Source organism: Eptatretus burgeri, chromosome 6, assembly GCF_056783735.1.
Source record: "Eptatretus burgeri isolate ZD-2024b chromosome 6, Ebu_testis_v1, whole genome shotgun sequence".
NCBI classification, from domain to species: domain Eukaryota; kingdom Metazoa; phylum Chordata; class Myxini; order Myxiniformes; family Myxinidae; genus Eptatretus; species Eptatretus burgeri.
Window position 1 is genome coordinate 12833929 of NC_140966.1, and position 21092 is coordinate 12855020.

The window sequence follows — 21092 nt, forward strand, 5'->3', positions numbered from 1 at the left end:
ACAAGTTTTAATAATTCAACCTTACCCCCTTATTTTGGGTGTGATGCCGGAATGTTGAATGTTGATCATTTTTCAACAAGGTGCATGTCAGAAGGCTCAAGTAAGATATATATATATATATATATATATATATATATATATATATATATATATATATATATATATATATATATACATATATATATATATATATATATATATATATATATATATATATATATATATATATATATATATATATATATACACACATATACACACACAAGCCAGTAGGCGACGAGGGATTCGCTAGGATCGAAGTGCTGGATACGATGCTTTTCATTCTGACTGATCCACCGACGAAGATTCATTGCCAAGACGTATTGGTTCACATACAATTGTTCCTCTACCTGGAAAGATTTTTTCCTATTGCATATTTTGCCAACTGGCACTCCTCATAAATAATGATGGTAAATAGACACCCTATTTTTGAAGGACTACCATTTGAAAAATAATCGGTTTGCTGGTTTGTGCTGTGGAGCCTCGCATTGCAGACATACACACATACACACATACACACATACACACATACACACATACACATACACATACACACACACACACACACACACACACACACACACACACACATACATACACACACATACAGACACACATACACACTGACACATACACACATACACACATACACATATACACACACATTCACACACACATACACACATACACACATATACACACACATATACACACACATATACACACACATACACACACATACACACACATACACACACATACACACACATACACACACGGAAAACCCGATAAACTTCTCTCAATGCTCTTGTTTGACCACACCTCCTGAGCCACACAATATTTTCCATAAGCTACGCCCACTTTCATACGCTACTCCCACTTTCAATAATAAATAATTGGAGGTGGTGTGTGGATCGTGGAATCGTTTTCGGTAAATAAATAATTGGAGGCGGAGTGTGGGTCGTGGAATCGTTTTCGGTAAATAAATAAACATATTATATTGTTAGAAATCCACAAAGACAGAAATGCCGGTGATTCCATTTATTTTGGATCCTTTTCACTTTGGTCAATAACGTTTGGATCGAGGAGAGATCGAAGGTGGAACAACGGTGTAGTTCCCTACAAACACTGTATACACACCTTAAATGACGGTAAATAGACACCCGATTTTTGAAGGACTACCATTTGAAAAATAAAACCTCAATCAAAAATCGGCTCAAGTAAAATTTTCTCAATATCTCGAAGTGTTTAATTCCGAAGTCTCGTTTCTCTACATTCAAAACTGAAGGAAAAGTATTGAAAATACTGTACGCGGTTTTTCGGCCACTGCACAGCAACGGGTGGTGGCTAGGCAACGAAATTCAAACGCGCACATTCCCAGTATATATTCCACCTGTTGGCAAAGTTTTTCATCGAAATCGGTTCGCTGGTTCGTGCTGTGGAGCCTCGCGTTGCAGACAGACACACACACACACACACACACACACACACACACACACACACACACACACACACACACACGGAAAACCCGACAATAAGGGATATCTTTCATATATATAGCAAATCCAATATACATGTATATATGTGCAAGGCTCACAAAGTGGGTATGCTGTGGTATGTTTGTGGGAAATTCCACATGAAACTATTATGAGTTATTTAGACAAACCATCAATGGTCAGAAATGAAAGTGGACATCTTGGGGAACCTGTAGAAACTGGCAATATCATACTCTCCATTTCCCTGTTTTATTAAAGCAACAGAATATGGGTATTTTAACCTTAAGAATGTTACAGTATGGTAAAAAAAAATATTTTACTGTACGTTTCTTATGTGACAGTTATTTTGAGTGTGGTGACTCAGAATGTGAACTTTGGTTTCTCTTTTATGTTTTGATGATGTTCTGGCTCCCTATTCGGGTTTTCTGGCATCTTCCCTCTCTGATGAAATAATGGATTCGTACATAACGCTTCGTGTCCACTGCATCTAGAAAAATAAGGAGTCCAGTGTTGATAATGTTTCTTATGATTTTTTATTCCAAATCTCCCTTAATTTCTTGGAAATATGACAGAGTGTAACGGCAGAAAAATATAGATCAAAATTGTGATCAGAAAATAAAATTCGGACCCCAAGTAATCCCGTCTTGATTTTCGTGTCAGTCCCGTTATGTACGAATCATCTCTCGTCAGACGCAAATAATGCGAGCATTAGAAAATCTTGCCGTCTTGCAAACTTCCCCGATTGATGGATATAATAGGCACTTGCAAGCATGTCGGCACATTTCCATTCGCCGTCGAGCGCAGCGTTTTTCTTCGTGTCCGTGTCTTTGTGAGAGCCGTAACAAACAAATCCAGCATGAGGATGCCAAGCCGAATGAGGTGACTCGCATTTGTCTGATAATTCTTCATTTTAACCAATGCTATAATTTTTTTGGTGCTTCGTGAGGATCCGAGAGGTAAGAATTATGTTTTTCTTTTCATGTTTAAAGTGATTATTTTCAAAAGTTCGAAAGAAATAGATTCGATTTTAACGTTATTTTTCGCTTACCAGTGTGGCTGTCTTTGCTACTGAACTCGTCTGTGTTTTCTTCGTAATTTATAACATCGGACTCTCTCAAAATGTGTTGTTTTTTTCTTTTTCCTGTCAGAGTAAAAATTATCTGTTTCTTATCCAAAAATATAATATTTACGTTGTTTTTTTCACCTGATTCCGTACATAACGCTGACGCCAAGCTCGAAATTTGAACGTGTATTTACAGTGTTGTATATATTCAGTGGTAACTTTAAAACCAGACGTGCTGCAGGTCTAAAAATTTAGATTTAGCTATTTGAATACATGCAGATTAACATAATGGGTTGCATTTCATGTTTCCCTAAACTTTTTTTTGCCCTTTGTGTAACAGTAGTGTACCCACTTTGTGAGCCATGCATATATATATATATATATATATATATATGTATATATATATATATATATATATATATATATATATATATATATATATATATATATGTATATATATATATATATATATAGCCTTTTTCTCATTATGTTCATGAAAATTATATCATTCAATCATCAATGTCACTGTCCTCTGAATCATCGGTTTGAGTGAGCGTTTCAAGATTCAGTGCTCGCTCATATTTGCCCTTCTTTCCTTCACATTTGCAAGCCACACAACATGGCATTTGATATTTCTGGCAAGAGCATTTGTGAGGGCAATTACTTGTCACACATTTGCAGCTTGTGAGAGAATGTATGATGCCTGAAAATAGCAACATTATCATATGTGCTGGCAGCAAATATTCTCCCATCTTCCAACTGAATGACGTGGCTGGAGGCAAGATTGGAACGGCGACGTGTGCTGTTTTCTGAACCAGCGTAGCAGAGACGTCTCAACAGTTGCTGCTTGAATGCATCCTCTGTAGTCTGTAGGGGGCAAACATCTCGTCATTTGAGTTTCCACCAGCGATGAACAGATAGTCATGCAGTTCTAATGAAGTGTTTTTTTCCACCATATAAGGCCAGAAACAGCTTCTAGCTGCTCTTATGATTCATCTGTCACACCTAAGTTGTTGCTTTCTCCACATCTTGCAAGAACTTCACAATCTATTTGGTGACAAAACTTCAGGTCCTTTGTCTTGCCAATGCCATAGACGAAGTTTGTGTCATCTTTTCCAGAGAAGGCATAAATGAAAGGCTGGAGGTTACAGTCGCTCAGGCCCAGAAGCTTTGCCAGCTCTTGAAGAGGCACCCACTGATCAAGAGACTTCTTTCTTTTTTTTAAATCCACAACTCGACATAATTTAGCAGTATCATTGAATAGTACACCAGCAGTACCATAATGTCACTGTCATTGCCATAGACTACAATATGTTCAGTGCCTAATTGCTGTGCACTGAATATGGCATGTAGCATGGTCCGTGCATCCCATTCCTCCTGGCTTGATGCTAGACCGGGAACATCTATGATGTTAGCTGATGTGACACACGTGCTTTGCTTCTCATCCACAAATTCACCAGAGAGGTACAAATCTGTCGTGATGACTTTCTTGCTCTCTGCCTTCTCCCAAGTGCAACACAGGAAATCTTGGAGCTTTTTCTCGTTGTTTTTGGATGTCATCGACTCCTCGAAGGACAGCGTCTTTATTGTCCCACTGATCTCATATTCTTTTTGAGGTATGTGGGCACTCCGTCATTGTCACTCTAATTTTTTTGTAGATTCCACATGGTCATACCTATCCCTGGGGAAATGGACACTGATGCAGTTGGCTGGAGGTGTACCCATGAGCTTGCACAGAAGTCTGGCCTGGTACTGTTCAAATGTTTCGCCTTCAAGAAACTGATGTTGTTGGATGAAGCACATTGCGTTCATAATTAAAACGCTATTCTTGTCAGATTCTGGCAAAGTATCCATGAGTTCCGCATGGGATTCCTTCAACAAGGTTGCAAGCCATGTTGGTTTGTTTCCGTGAAGCATCTGCCCATCTGTCTCAAATAGTGATGGGGTAACTATTAGAGCATTCATATTTGCCGATTGTCTTCTCCAACTTTACATCCATTCCTACAACATTATAATACCCACCACATTGATCAACTGCTCCTTCTGCTTTTGTTTTGAATGCATTTCTTCAAATGTGTGAAGCTTGACTTTTTTTCACTTTAAGTTTTGCTTCAAACATGTGTGTACCTCATTCTTCCCAATTTGCTGAACGTTTATTAGGTTGTTCTTAATGACTTCAATTAGAACAAGGAATAGAACAATCAGAGATTGCAGACCCTTGCCAGGACTTGTTTTTTGTGGTGTTTGTGTTCTGGTGTGTTACGTAATTAATAAGAGACATAAATTGAACTGCCACTTTATAACTGCTGGCATTGATTACCGGGTACCAAGACGTCCTGCTTTGATCGGAGACCTGACCCTGACCCATGACATTTTTTATGATCATTATTATTATTACTAGCATAACCCGTGCTCTGCGCGACATGTTAGGGTGGGTGTGTTTGAGAATGGAACTGATGCAGAGTATCGGTAGTAATTTTACTTTAATGCAGTAAGTGGAATACGATTTCACTGTTTCAGAACCATTTTATTTACTTTTTTTGTACCATGCACCTCATATGGTCTTTGAGATAATGTAAGCCGAATATCACGTTACTCGAGCGCAGAACAAAGTCGAAGATAGCGCGACACGAAACCACAAACTCGGAAATAATATATAAGATTATTATTATTATGCAATTGGATTCAAATAAAATTCAAATCAAATGGAAGACCAAATGTGTATAGTCCTCCATTGGAGTAATCAGAAGGAACCCAAACAAGCAAAACAAAGATGAAGTCATCAGGAGGAACCTGGATAGGATTCGCATTTCAGAAGCTACTCCTCTACCCTCAAAACCATCCAGGAACAGCCAAGTGAGCCTTGTTCAAAAACCCCCAAAAAACCCAGATCAAAAAAAATTCAATAATTCTGGCTGCCACAAACGGGCCACAACGAGATGTGCCCGATCAAGTTGAAATTTATAACATGTATTTCCCCATCACTACGAGATCATAATTCTGAAGTTTCATGTCGATTGATTAAGTGGTTCCAGAGAAAACATTAATATTGTTCTTAAATCCAATATGGCTGCCAAATCATGTGACCTATGACATCATATGTATGAACCTTTTGTTCCTCGTGGATAGGTGGTCATATGTGTAAAGTTTCACCTTGATCTGTTCAGCCATTTCAGAGAAAAATTTGAAGGTGTTTTTATTATCTATTAATTGAAATAAAACAATATGGCTACCGAAAAAAAAAAAAAAAAAAATTTGTGGACCATTTTGTCCTGAGATGACCCTCAAAAATTTTCATACTGATTGGATGTAGCATTCTACATATGCAATGAAGGCACCTATGATGTCATAAAAAATCGCATTCCCCATGAAGAGTATTTGCCGTGTGCCAAGTTTCAAAATAAAATTTTTGGATACCTTGTTGAGGCTCATGTGAGAGCTAACACACAGCGCACAGCAAGGGGAGCATGATACAAGAGGGGCAGGAGTGGGAAGGACAAAACATTGGGGAACAGAGACATTAGGAGAGCTGTGGAAGGGAGAGGGATGGGGCGAGGAACATGAGGAATACAAGATAGACATTACAGGGACTTTCAGGAAGGAAAGCAGGAAATTTGAAGGAGGTGGGCTTGGGTGGATTATCGGGGGTAGAAAAGATCTAGGATTTGGATGGGGGATGATAAGAGGTGATGGTGCACAGCTGTTTTGAAGGCCTGGAGGGAAGAATGGGATTGAATAGAGTGAGGGAGTTTATTCCAAAGGCGGGAAAAAAGAGGAATGAAAGACTGAAGGTGAGCAGTGATTCGTGATTTTGGTAGTTTTACCAGAAGGGGGTTGTTGGCAGTCCTTGAGCGCCCTGCGGAAATGTGGTGGGGACAAATCACAGAGAGAGCAGTGGGGGGGGCGAGGCTGGAGAGGAGACGATAGAAGACAGAAAGACAACCGACCTGCCTGCGGTGAGAGAGTGAGAGGCCCAAAGACTCAGCCTCATTGCGGGAGATGCCAATGATCCGAAATGCCTTTGTCTCCACAGCGTGAAACCGAGATAGGTGGGAGGCAGGAGCAGCAGTCCAGAGGGGAGAGCAGTACTCCATCAGGTTGCGGACGAAAGCTTTGTAAGTGGTCAGGAGCTCAGATGGGTCGAGGAAGGACGTTGCACGATGGAGCATTCCCAGTTGGCGACTGGCTTTGGAGGCGAGGTTTGAAATGTGGCTTTCCCAGGAAAGGTCTGGCAGATAGTGAGACCCAGAAGCTTGAAAGATAGGACTTCTTCCAGAGGATTGTTGAGAAAGTGAATGGGGGGGTTCTAAACGGTGTTTTCGGAGAGATATAATGAGAGTGTGAGATTTGTCCGGATTGAAAGACATGTTCCACGTGTTGGACCAGTTTGTAATTTTACCCAGATCGGCAGTGACGAAGGAGCTGCTGCTTGCCTGTCTGAGGGATGACCGATGGTACGGCAGAGAATGGAGTCATCAGCGAAGAGATAAAGAGGATTTTCCAGAGAGTCAGAGAGATCATTGATGAAAACCAGAAAAAGAACAGGGCCCAGAACGCAACCTTGAGGAACTCCAGCCTGGACAGGAAAAGGGGATGAAAGAACTCCGTTAAGGGCCACACGTTGACTGTGACAGGAGAGGAAGTCTGCGAGCCATGAGTGGAGATGGCCTTGGATACCATAGGAAGAGTTTGGTGAGCAGGGCAGGGTGCCATACCGTGTCAAAAGCACTTGATATTGTTACGAATCTGGAACCCATCGCACACAACAGCCAGGGTCCCTATAGAACAGTTATATTGATAAGTCTCTGTTTCTAGTCAGGGTTCCTTCCCCTTTGTTTAATGGGTGAATAATTGTATAGTTAGAATTTGTTTGCGCTGTGAATTATTTTATAGTTAGACCTTTTGTTGCATCAATTGCTACAACAACAATATCTTCCTTCGTTTCTCATCCCACCATCATCCATTGGGACCATTAAATACGTGCGTGTCAGCAGATACATGGGGGGGGGGGGGGGGGAGTTTCCTCGGCCACCAGAGCTCCGACTCCGCCCCAGAGAGATGGAATGTTCCCAGCGACCAATGAGAGGTGAGACGTCTCGGACACGACTTTCCCACGAACCCCGGACCAATGGGAGGCGAGATGACGAACTTTCCCACGGCCTCTCGAACAATGAGAGGTGAGACGTCTCAGACGGCGATCCTTCCCACGACACCCCAGCCCACAGGAGAAATGCAATATCAGGAACGCCAGGGTCTTGGAAACAGCGTTAGGGTTGGGCGATCGGGTTCGAGGTGCCGGAGATGGACTCGTCTGGTCTGGTCGGCTTGGCAGCGATCGCGTTTGACGTGCCGGAGATTGACTCGTCTGGTCTGGTCGGCTTGGCAGTGCTCGGGTCGTCTCTCGTCTCATCCACCTGGCGTCCGACTCTTTTCCTCCGTCCCTGGTGCTTGGAGTGGCATTATGTTGCGGGTTTGAGTCCCGTCGAGCCAGACCGTCGAAGACCACACGAGGTGGACAGGTCCAAGCGCAGGCTCTGGTCTCCAGCTCCCTTTCCTCGAGCTGGAAGACTTCAATAAAGACCATTGGGGTCCGTGTGTGTGTGTGTGTGTGTGTGTGTGTGTGTGTGTGTGTGTGTGTGTGTGTGTGTGTGTGTGTGTGTGTGTGTGTGTGTGTGTGTGTGTGTGTGTGTGTCCGTGTCCGTGTCCGTGTCCGTGTCCGTGTCCGTGTCCGTGTCCGTGTCCGTGTCCGTCCGTCCGTCCGTCCGTCCGTCCGTCCGTCCGTCCGTCCGTCCGTCCGTCCGTCCGTCCGTCCGTCCGTCCGTCCGTCCGTCCGTCCATAAGTAGCAACTGTTAAGTTGTTTTTGCCTTGTACATACCGCATTTCTTTATAGTCTGTTTCACTCTGCCCTTTATGTGTTCCTTCCCCACCTATTGTAAATAAATATCCATTTGTTAAATGTATCAGCTCGTTTTTGTGTTTCTATCATTGGTTTGCCGCGCTGTAAACGGGAACTAGGAGGCTTCATTGTTGCCATAATCGTGCAATCGGCCCGGCAGGATTCTAGTACTTTACGCTCAGGGTACGGCTCGAATCCGGCTCGGTAACGGCCCAGATCGCGCAGATCCTGCCGTGGATGAATTTCCCCGGTAGTTTGAACGACGTGGGTATTTAGGTAAATTGAAATTGGCAATCGACCCTATCCCACGTGGTCGACCTATTGGCGATCTTCGGTCTGATAAGGGACCCGTCAGCTCCGGAGTTATCCGGGGTGACGACCTATAAATTCCACATGTTCGGTGGAGCTGACTCTACTGCTCCATCTTGCGGTCATGCTCGCAGCCGATACCCGGCCCACAACAATATGTCCAGGGATACGGCTTGGATTCCATGTCTGGCATTGAGGACCTCCATCCATTGTTGGGAGAGCAGAAGCAGCATATCCAGGGTAGAGTGACCTTGTCTGAAACCAAATTGATGATCCGAAATCAAGCCATTGGAGAAGAGGAAGGATTTCATGTCTGAAGCGATGATGGATTCCATAACCTTGCTGATGATTGGGAGAAGGCTGATTGGTCTGTAGTTGCAGGGATCTGTTTTTGCACCTTTTTATGCAGGGCAGTGATGTTTGCTGATTTCCAAGCAGATGGCAGATGACCTTGAGCAAATGAGAGGGTGAATAGAACAGAGAGAGGGTGAGCAAGAGCAGAGGAGCAGGTTTTTAGGACAGGTGGGCTGATGCCGTCTGGACCGGTTGGAGAATCGGAGTCGAGGTTTGACAGAAAGCTCTCCACCTTGCCAGAAGAAAAGGACACAGAGTCCAGGGACAGTTGGGTAGAGAAAGCGATGGGTTTTGGACACAAGATTTAACTGCAAACACCGAGTTTAAGCATTCAGCCTTTTCACGTGCGGTATCAGTAGTGCGGCCATTTGAGGTAAGGGAGGGAATGGAGGGGAACATACACCCGAAACAGATTTGATTAGATGCTACCAGGATTTTTAGGAGGGAGAGAGGTTTGAAAGTTCAGACTTGAGCTTAGAAAGATGTTGTTTTCTGGCTCTCCTGAGGGAAGATACACACTTGTTCTGAGCTTTATGGAAGGAACTGAGATTGCCCTCAGTTGGGTTTGCTTTCCATGAGGCAAAGGCAAGTTGTTTCAGGACAACTGTCTCGCCACAAGCTTCAGTGAACCAAGGGCGGGAGGAAGGGTAGTACAACTCAAGACGAGAGGGGATAAATCTGTGCATGAGGGAGAGCAAGGTTCTTTGAAAGAATTCCCAGGATGAGTTGATGTTGGAGAAAGTAGCGGTAGGAGACCAGTCTATAAGTTTGTTGGCTGTTTGGGGACCCTGCCAGTCGGCTTGAGTGAAATGCCAGACTCGATGGCGGTGAGGTGGTTCTCTGATAATGGCCAGAGAGATGTCCACTTTGACAAGGACGTGGTCAGAAGAACCGATTGGAGCAGAGGAAGAGCAGCAGATATTGTCAGGGAAATTTGTCAAAATCAGATCCAGAAGAGATGGAGTACCATTGGTTGAGATCCGGGCCAGGAAGTTGACCGATTCAGTCGCAGAACGCTTTTGCTGAAGTGCCATGACAGGTGAGAGAGGTACCCACACCTAGCCAACTGGCATGATGACAATTAAAGTCGCCACATATGAGAAAGAGAGAGTTTGTATGAGAAGATAGAAGTTGGTCCATGTTTTCAGATATTGAGTTGTCGATGGAGTTGTTACAGTTTCAGAGATGGCGGTCCAAAGTTTTTCCTTTTTTCCAATATTGCTGCCACACCACATGACATATGACATCATAATTATCATTAAAACATCCTTCGTGAGTAGTCTCTGGTGAAAATTTTCTCAATCCGACAAGCGGTTGTGGATAAAAACATGAAAGTTCAGTGCAGACAAGCAAATGGGCTCAAATGCAACACCCTCTCCTTCGGCGAGGGTAATTAGGACAGTGTTTCAAGGCGTAGATCAGGCCTTGTCATGTGATATTTACACAATGCACAACTATTACCATCAATGGTGACTCTGTCTTAATGTGCACAAGACCACTTGCTGAGCTTTTTACCTGAGCAACAAGGATGCCAATAGCCAACAACAAGTTTGATTGAATGCACTCTAATTCCTTTTACCAACACACCAACCTACCTCGGTATTAAGTTAGACAGGGCCCTTACTTTCCTCAACCATGCTGAGGATGTGAATGGAAAAATGGCAGCAAGCGTCAACCTGCTCAGGAAACTAGCAGGCCATGACTGGGGAGCAGATTTCATAACCCTATGCTCAACCACATTGGCATTGGTGCATGCTCCAGCAGAGTACTGTGTTGCTTGGGATAAAAGCGTGCACGCAAGGAAAGTGGATGTCCCGCTGAATTCTGCCCGAAGAGTCATCAATGGCTGCCTCAGACCGACACCCACCCATCACCTACCTGTCTTCGTTGGCATCCCACTTCACCACTTATAGTGACAAGCAGCAACCAGACATATTACATTTAAAACTTTTGATTGAAGTTCATCCCCTCTACAACAAGATGCACAAACCACTACAAACCCAACAACTAAAGAGTTGGAAACCATTTCAGCAGGACAGCCGAGTCTTACATCGGGGCTGAGTGCTCAGAGAGCAGACATCAGTGGCTCCTCTCAGAGTGGAAAAGGAGGCAATCTGAAGGCAGACGGCAGCATCTGCCATCCATTTCCACCTCTCTAGCTGACTGCACACTTCCAAGAAAGGAGTGGTGCCACCTGACCAGACTGCGTAAGGCATTGTACGCTTTAAAGTTGCATGTATATCTGGAACATGGCTGACACAGCAAGCTGTGATTGAGGAGAGCTCTAAACTGCAGATCACTTGGCGGAAGAGTGTCCCATCCACCAGTTGGAAGGAGGTTGGAACGCTCTTGCACAGCTTGATCACCGGTCCCGAGAATGGTTGAGATCTGCCGGGTTTATATCTTGAATGACTGACAACCGGACCACACAAAAGAAGAATGACCAGATGCTGCCTGTCCTGTTGCTATATGAGGCATGTCATTCGAGTTGACTTGAAAAGGGGTTGATCATGTTCTGTGTGCTGCACTCGATTATGTTGTCAACAGCTTTGGGTTTTCATTCCTCATGGTGTGGATGTGCACTATTGCTCATTGGAATGTTCATCATTTCTTTGAGCTGCGATGAAACTTCAGAAGACACTGGTTTTGTGTACAACCACTTAGTTCTTGCTTCGGCATCCAGAATTATAACACTGAAACCAATGAATTGTGGCAGAAGGTCCCACGTGGCCGGATCGATGCTTGATGTTCACAGGCCAAATATGCAGTCTACAGTGTGATCATTTGGACATTCTCCTGAACGTATGGGTGCCTGGCTTGTATAAATACTAGTGGAACTAAATTAATAGACTCAAACCACATCTTATCCACCTTATTACATGAATACACAGTCATACACCTGTAAATAGACAGAAAGTCATATACTGTTAACAACCATCTGACACGGACCTTGTAAGAAATCGATCAATATTCTACATTCCATCATGGCACCCAAAATAATGGGGTGAACTTGAATTGTTGTTAAAACTTGTGTGAATATCGGATCTCATTGGAAACCTGTTTATGTGATGTGATAGAGGATTGAATGGGGGATGATTTTGATGCATGGAATAATGATATCGAGTGAGTGTCGATGTTGATAAGGTCATTTTTATATGATGCTAATGGCTAAACACAGAGATTTTTTTTCTCAAAACTTTTCATGATTGTGTCTCGTTCGAATAAAATATCATATTATCTATCTACCTTTTTTGTTTCTTTTATGCAATGTGCCTCGTCATCCTGGTCATTTTGATTGGTGGCATTATTTTTTGTTGAATATACGGGGAAATTGCAGACGTCGCTGAATCGGCTCTCGGAAACCCCGCGGTATAAATGTAAACAATTTTCACAGTGAGGTACACTGATCTCAGAAGATTGCCCTCTGGAATATTGTTCAGGAAGGTCTGAAGTTTAAAAAAAACAGGTGTCCACAACTTCCAAAATATATAGGGGTGTGTGTGCTCCTTGACTATAAACAGTCTTGGCAGACCAAAGTTAGGGTTTACAATAAACCTATTCTAAACATGCAATTAGGATATAACTAATCTGCTAATTAACCGTTTTATCTCCTAAGCAGCCAATTATGATATTTATGAAGATTTCAGGGTATGTTTGGATATAATGAATTGGAATTGAAATGTAAAGTTGTGAAGAGAACGTTGCAAGTTTTGATTATTTTGTTGAGCATTGTGCTAAAATCTGACGAGAAGAGGTTTACCTGTCCTTGCCAAAAACATGCAGCCTCTCTCCTCCCCCCTCCTCCCATACACAAGACAAAGACAAGACATGACCCCTATTCCACATTCTGGTGTCGCTGAGTTTATTTGACGTTGACTTGCAAATGAGCACAGAGGTGCAATTATAAATCTTTATCTCAACTGGGGAATTCATGTGGTGCTCCTGTTGTGTTTTTTGTTTCTCTTAACAACATGGCTTGGGGCATTTTTTCCGTCTTAGTTGGAAACCGGGATGTTTGGGGGATTTAAAAGGAGAAATTCCCAGATGTTGCGTTTCTGGTGCCTCACTATGCAAAACAAAAACCGATCACCATGGTTGTACAGGATTTCCAACACCAAGCTGCAGAAATGTATGTGCAGTGCAAACCTCACACAACTTTTTTTACACCATGAATTGTAATCCACTGTATGAGGCCATCTGAATATATTGTGTAAGTGTGGGGCAGGGTGTGTGCAGATCAGATCATGAACCATGCTCTCTCAATACAGTATTGGTGCCACCAAAGCAGTTCTATGGCTAGGGATACAATCCTGGATGGGTCGCTACTCCAATACAGGAAGTCAGGCAAGGAATTTGGGCAAGGTGCTGGCGCCAACTCACCTACTCATCACAAAGGACACTGTGGGATCTTTGCATCCACCAACTAAGGCTGGCAGACGGAACGCCCAGTTTATAGTTCACCTGCGGGATGGCACACACATTGAATCACCTTGCCTGTGAAACACCGAATGACAGCTTATAGCTTGGCTGAGATTTGAACCCGGGCTAGACGGCTTGGAGGCGAGTGTATTTACTTCCTGCCAGCCCAAGGTGGGGCATGTACAAACAAGCACATTACAGAGAACTCACTTTAAGAAAGTTCGGTTTGAGAACATCCGCTACAAAGAACGTCATTTCCATCCACATGACTTGCTGATTGATGTACATTTTGCTTTATTCAGTGCCTTTGTACTGTTTTATGTTCGTATGCACTATCTATATATTAATACTGAAGGACCAATTTTGTGCTCATCCTAGCGGTCACGTCACATTTTTCTCGGTACTGTGACCTGAGAAGTTTTGACACAAATCGGGGAACTTCTTCACAAGGAGTAGTGTACACCAAAATGTCATGTACAAGGACGTTTTGTAGGCCTCATTAGGTAAGGCCATGGAGTACATCGACTGGGATCCGACTCTCAAGCGCCGCCACTGGTTGTCGTATTTGGCTCATGGAACGGAATCCGTCTGTGACGGGGTTTCGGCTAGTATGTGGCATTGTGCTGTACTTACTTTAGATTTACTTTTAATAACAACTTTACTACACTCTGTTTTTAAATTCTCTTTAATGACCATTTACATCGTTTTACGTATTAATATTGTGCTTTCGATCAAATTCTCGTGTGTTCCGGTTTGAAGACCATTTGGTTTTAAGAACAGGGTCCAGGAACATAACTGGTTCTCAAACCGGGAGTTGTCTGTATATATCCTCATGTTTAATTTCTAATTTCTTCTTGTGAGCATTCATATTTCTGAAAGTCATGTTTCAAACTCTTGCATTGTATCGTTACGTCCGTAATTCACTTGGACATCTGGTCGACTTACTGTATATTTCTAACAAAGGATTGCATAACCATTTTAGAAGGTGAATGAAAAAATTAGTTTGAATTTTTTTTTATAAACAGTTGCTTTCATTAATTAAATAATTGGGCTACTGTTGCAAGCATTGAATAGCAGGTATAACCATATGTTACAAAGTTTACAATGTGATTATTTGATTATGTTGGTACGTTAAAGTGTCTTGGTGTCTGAAACAGAAAACGTTCCAAGATGGTGAACATGTTAGACCGTGACCAATCATGATAGGGTGAGCATAGTAAACTATGGAGTAAGCACATTTCTAAGCTCCTCTCATGATTAAAACATGATAAAAAAAATCTGTTGATTAAAAACAGAGGTCACCGACATATCTGTGATGTAAGAGCACCAGGCCTTGTGCTTCGGCCTCATTGAAGGAGATGATAATATTGTTCAGAGCTTTAGATTCCACATAATCCAGGAGCGACCAGCCCAGAGGGGAAAGCGGTATTCCATCGAGTTATGAACAAAGACTGAACTCTGAAGACTGAGATTCATTCTGTTGTTAGGTTCTCTGGAATTTACATTCCAGATAAGGTATCGTCGTCATGCACCGTCCGTCCGTCCATCCGTCTCCTTTTTAAACTTCTCCGGCCAAACTGCTAGGCCAATCCGGCTGAAAATTTGCAGCAACGTTCCTCTCCTGACTAGTAACAGGCATTGAAAACATCGTTCTGGTCACATGACCTTAAGTAGGTCAAAATAGCCAACTTAGTAAATTTATTTTTAAAAATCTTCTCCAGACCCACCAGTCAGAATGTCAGAATGCGACCAAATTTGGGTTATGGCATTAAGTCAGGGTATGGATGTTAAATTGCCAGTCATTCCGATCACATGACCAGAAGTGTCGAAATGGCCGACTTGGTCAATTTTGGGAAAATTGCGTAAATTCCTTCAAAAATCTTCTTCTCCAGACCCACCAGTCAGAATGCTACTAAATTTTGGTTGCAACATTAGGACAGGGTCCTGATGTTCACATGACGAAGTGTCAAAATGGCGGACTTAGTAAAAAAAATTTTTGGAAAATCGTGTAAATTCCTCCAAAAATCTTCCTCACCAGACCTACTCGTCAGAATTATACTAAATTTGGGTTGCAACATTAGGACAGGGCCCAGATAAGCTACATGTCCAGTGGTCCTATTTTATTTTTATTTTTATTTTTAAGGTTAGTCTCGCAAGTCTGCATTCAATGTGTCATCGCCCACATTTTATAGCTCTACTTTCCTTTATGCTTTTGATAATCCTTTTCATCTTAGTCACAATGCCTTTCTTCGTCTGACAAAATTGGGAATCCACAATATAAAGGCGGCCTGGAGAGAATGCCAGCTCATGGCCGTTAACTCTTCCTTGTCTGTACCACACTGTGCTTCCCGTTGCCCCCATCCATCCCAACTCTGTTGGTCATCTGCAGTGATTTCAACTGTGACCATGCAAGCTGGCTAGATGTCAGCTCTGCAAAAACGAGTCGTGGCATTGCAGAAAGACATGTTCCTTGTGTCAGACCAGCATCTTGTGTATTTCAGCAGAAACTGATACAGCTGCTGTTTGCCTTTCAGTAGGATTGAGTTCTGTACAACACATTGTAGACTCTTCTGAAAAAAGGAATGAAGGGTTTTCCAGAGCATCAGATAGGTCGTTTATATCGATGAGAAAAGACTGGACCTAAGACTCCACCGTGGGACACTGCAGGTTGAAGAGTGGTATCCACTGATAGAAACACATTGACTGTGCAATTTGGAGGGAGTCAGAAATACAGGTGTGAAGGCAGCCTTTATGCCACCTCAGCAACTGTGGCAATCTGAGCAGGAGCCCAGCGTGTCAAATGCCTGAGATATGTCCAGTGAAACTGTTCTGATTTTTTCTTGGGGGGGGGGGGGATTTACAGCTTCTGACCATTGCTGAGAGAGGAGCAGCATGTCCAGAATTTAATAAGTATGACAATCCAAACTGATTGTGTGAATGGTGTAACGTGAAATCGGTTGCAACGAACACAGGAACGTTTAAACTGCTCATCCTTTTCCTCATAATTTGTCATGGTGAAAAGTCCTTTATGACCTTTTAGAAGTACCACATGATAGCAGAGTCGATCAACTTGACTTCAGTTTACGTGTGGTACCTGGGATTTACGATATTGCACTGTGTAATATATTTGGAACATTGTAGCACAAGTGAGGAATATGAAACTGTACAAAGGCAAGCATTGCCAAATGATGAAGTTGCACCCACATTTCAAAAAAAATAAACAATTTGTCTACAACTTTGAGGCTCCAGGAAAAGCTTGAACACAACAGCAAATAACAGAACAGAGTGGAAACCTGGGAAACACACCAACAGCAGAACCGATGGAGGGAGACAGAGACAGAGATGCACAGACGCACAAGCATGCACTTGAAGGGGAGAAGGAGGAGGATACAGCGGCTGAACAAGCTCAAATATAGCAAGAAGGGGGTTTAAAGAAAAAGAAGGGAAAATTGGGGATACAACAAAAATTGGATGGAAGGAGGGAGAGAGAGGGGAGAGAACATGATAACCTGGGAAGGGAGGGACGAACTTGGGAAGGGTTAACGAGGTTCGAAAAGATTGAGAGTATGGACGTGGGATGATCTGAGGGGGAGGTTAACAATCATCTTGAAGCCTTGCAGGGAATAATGAATCGATTGAGGAAGTTGGTTCTTCGGTGAGAGACAAGAGGAACAAATGATTAGAGGTGAGCAGCAAGCTCGTAATTTGGGAATTTCACCAGTAGTATGTTACTGGCTGACTAAATGTATCCTAGAAAAACCTCCCAGGGGAGGAGGGAGGAGGAGGGGTGGGGGGTGTGGAGGAGGCCAGATCAGCGAATGGGCAGACAGTGCAAGGCCAGAAAGGGGGTAAAAGATAAATAAGCCATTGACCTGCGTGTGGTGCATGAATAATTGGACAAGAGATTTTAATGATTTTGAGGTCCTTGGTCTTGATGGGGTGCATTACAAAAAAATTTTTGAACGAGGTATTTTCAATCAGCCCACACCTGCCTTCCTCAACATAGTCTGCAAACTTTGCCTTCTCCCATGCCTAAGAAACTTATTTAATATATATATATTTTTTTTTCTTCCATTTCTGTTTCAGATTGCAGCTGAAAAACGGCAAGATAAATTTGAGGGAGAGAGAGAAAGTGAAAACATCTGCTGCAAAAACGGCCTTCCAGCCTCCCCCAGAGTTCCTGAACATGCCTGGGTCCCAAAGCCCAGACGTTCCATCTGTCACAGATTTTTATGCTGGCAAGCAGGTGCTCCTTACTGGTGGAACAGGATTCCTGGGAAAGGTACTGCTGGAAAAATTGCTGAGGTCTTGCCCTGATGTCAAGACTGTGTACCTCCTGGTGCGCTCCAAGGCTGGACAAAAGCCACTTGAACGTGTCCAAGACATGACCAGCTGCAAGGTGAGCCTGTGGATACTGTGCCATGGGTTTCATTTTGCTGTGTGGTGGCAAATATGATTTCTATGAATAAATTTGGTGGTGAGAAATAAATAAGCACTAATTGGTCCATAAGTCATTGCATTTCGAAAGAATCTCTCGTAATGCACCATTTAGGTCTGTTTCACCGTTTCGGTTAGCGTATCCTCTTTTGCTAGGATGTATTGATTTAGTGTTTTCATTTTATCTCTCTCTCTCTCTCTCTCTCTCTCTCTCTCTCTCTCTCTCTCTCTCTCTCTCTCTCTCTCTCTCTCTCTCTCTCTCTCTCTCTCTCTCTCTCTCTCTCTCTCTCTCTCTCTCTCTCTCTCTCTCTCTCTCTCTCTCTCTCTCTCTCTCTCTCTCTCTCTCTCTCTCTCTCTCTCTCTCTCTCTCTCTCTCTCTCTCTCTCTCTCTCTCTCTCTCTCTCTCTCTCTCTCTCTCTCTCTCTCTCTCTCTCTCTCTCTCTCTCTCTCTCTCTCTCTCTCTCTCTCTCTCTCTCTCTCTCTCTCTCTCTCTCTCTCTCTCTCTCTCTCTCTCTCTCTCTCTCTCTCTCTCTCTCTCTCTCTCTCTCTCCCCCCTCTCTCGCCAAACCTTTCCAATGACGGTGCATTTTGCCAGCAGTCTCTTGGGTTAACCGATCACTGTCACTTCCAATGAGCATGATTTATGCATGTTTATTTTTTTTTTTGTTCAATAATGTGCCAGATTGATTTCCTGCTTCTTTTGAATACCTTTCTCTTCACCTGGACAATATTGCATCATATCTTGCAATTGTTATTTTGGCCTTCATTTTCTTTTGCGATTTTATTCATTTATTTATTTTGCCTGTCAGATTTTCGTCTTCTGTTATTCACGACCTTTTAAGACGGCGAAAAAAAAAAAAAACTTTTCTATACAGTAACATCTCGCTTTCAGCTGTCCTGCAGAATGCTGATTTTTACAGAGCTCTTTGTCCTGTAGAAAATCTTTACTTTAAAAAAAATACGGAAGAAAACCCATAACGTTGCAGCACTCGCCGAATAAACGCACCAACCACCTTTGTTTGTACTGTATGCACTCTCTTTGAGCCAATCAGCACTGTTTACTCTGCCTTCGTTTTGCAGCAGGATGAGCCTCCTCCCACTGCTGCCACACATTAGCAGAGTAGGAGCGATGGCAATTCTTCTTTTTATTGATGTTTGTACATATTTATTTATAAAATAATGTTTACCATCTGTATTGTTGTTAGCACTATAACTGATAGCTCAATGAAGCACTCGTATACCGCTCATGCAGAAGAAATAATGCTGTCGGGAACACATCTCTATATATAAACAATGGAAAAATGACCCCTTTTAGCACGTTTTGGATTAGCATGCTCTTTTCCAAGAACGCATCCTGAGCGCTAAGCGAGGTATTTCTGTATATTGCTGCATGTCTTTTGAAAATGTTTTTGCACAGAAATTGTTACCTCTGCCACCAAAGGTGGAAGGAGGTTATGTTTTCACCCTTTCTTTTTCTGTTTGTCTGTGAGCAGGATATCTCAAAAAGTTATGGACGGTTTAGACAAAACTTGGTGGACAGCTTGGGTGTGTGACAAGGACGAATTGATTCAATTTTGATGAAGATCCGGATCTGGATACGATAATTTTTAGTTTTTCAGTGATTCTTCACCATTAAGAGATGGGGCCAAAAACGATATATAGCACGATATCTCAAAATTTGTGGATGAGTTATGACAAAACGAGGTGGATGAGTTGGTTAGGTGACAAGAACAAGCCGATTAGATTTTGGTTAAGTTCCGGATCCAGATCCGACCTATCAGTGGGATCCAAAATGTAAACTGTTCAGCCTGGCAGAGGTATGCGCTCTACCGAGTGCTTTTCTAGTTTTTTTTATTTTTCAGTTTTCTGTTCAACAGTCGTAGTTTATTTGAGTTTCTGTGAGACAGATGAAAAACAAACTTTGGTTGAGGCTGCAACCTTCAGGGAGAGATCAATGAGATTTGAGTGCGAACCTCTGTTCATGGACCAAATGGAACTTGTTTAGTTGTGCATTGCTGTAGGAGTGGTTGTTGGCTGCTGCTGCAGCTTGGCTGCTGGGTAGCTATCATTTCTTGGAAGCATGGCTGTGCTGCTGATGCTGTGCCCCTCTCCCAGTACACTGGTACTCCATTTCACCAACCATGGAAGGATGACAGGCTGAGTCAACCCCACCTGGTGTTAATTCAGCAGCCAATGGGGTTCAAATTCAGGACTCTAGGATCCTAAGTCAGCCGTCCTAGCCACTAAGCCAACACCAGGGTAGAACTGAAATAAGCAAGCCAAAATACTGAGAAATCTGGGACAAATGGCATCCTGGAAAGGTATTAAATGGGACGCAAGACACTTCGGGATGAAATATGATCACGGAACGCTGGGTCACGGTGGATGTGACACCACTGCCTATCAGGGATGTCATTTTGACAGTAGCAGAAAATGACGTTTAAATCGAATCTGGTTTGGCTGGCTGGTTTAAGTCGAATCTAAATGCAATCTCAGAGGTTTAAATCTGGAAAAATGTCAAATCATTACTATAACTGATCGTCGAGAAATAATCAACAACATCTTAAAGCCCCTCCTCATGAGAATCGACATTGAAAAAAAGTTTAAAATTCCTTTTCAACATGTTTTTTTTTTATTTTTTTTAAAGAAGTGGTATATCCCTTTTTTGTCAAGGGCTGCTGATTGTGTGTGCATGCTTTGAGGGTTTGCTGCTCACTCGTTTTGAAATTATTTTATGTGTATATATTTTGTAACTTGCCCAATCGTGCCATTTCGTTTGGGATGCCTGTCCGAATGAAGAATGGAAAAGGTACTTCTGCAAGTTTTCACACTTTTTCTTTTTTTTTTTAGATGGAATTTCTAACTTTTGAATGTTTTGCTCAAGACCACAAAAGTTTCAACAATCTGCTCCTTGATTTGCTTGTATGGCATCCTGTTCAGTTCATTATTCTATAAATGGGTTATAAAGATCTTGGCATGTCATTCTTTTTCAGCCAATCATAAACGAGCTCACTGAAAAGTTTTAAAATGCTAAAGCAGCAATATGGTGGGACTTCTTTGAAAGACAATCTGTCAGAC

At 42.6% G+C, this 21092-nt stretch overlaps 1 protein-coding gene across 8 annotated transcripts in view; it reads left to right on the forward strand.

The window, feature by feature from the left end:
- LOC147024307 (fatty acyl-CoA reductase 1-like) overlaps positions 1-21092 on the forward strand; it is an 88018-nt gene that overhangs the window by 2311 nt on the left and 64615 nt on the right. For all 8 annotated transcript variants that reach the window (XR_015058955.1, XR_015058956.1, XM_085884054.1 and 5 more), the window contains exon 2: positions 17664-17976. Coding sequence is in view for 6 of the 8 variants with exons in the window: in XM_085884054.1 (XP_085740180.1) it covers positions 17764-17976 (213 nt within the window). In the remaining 2 variants the exon portion in view is untranslated. The remainder of the gene's footprint in view (positions 1-17663; positions 17977-21092) is intronic.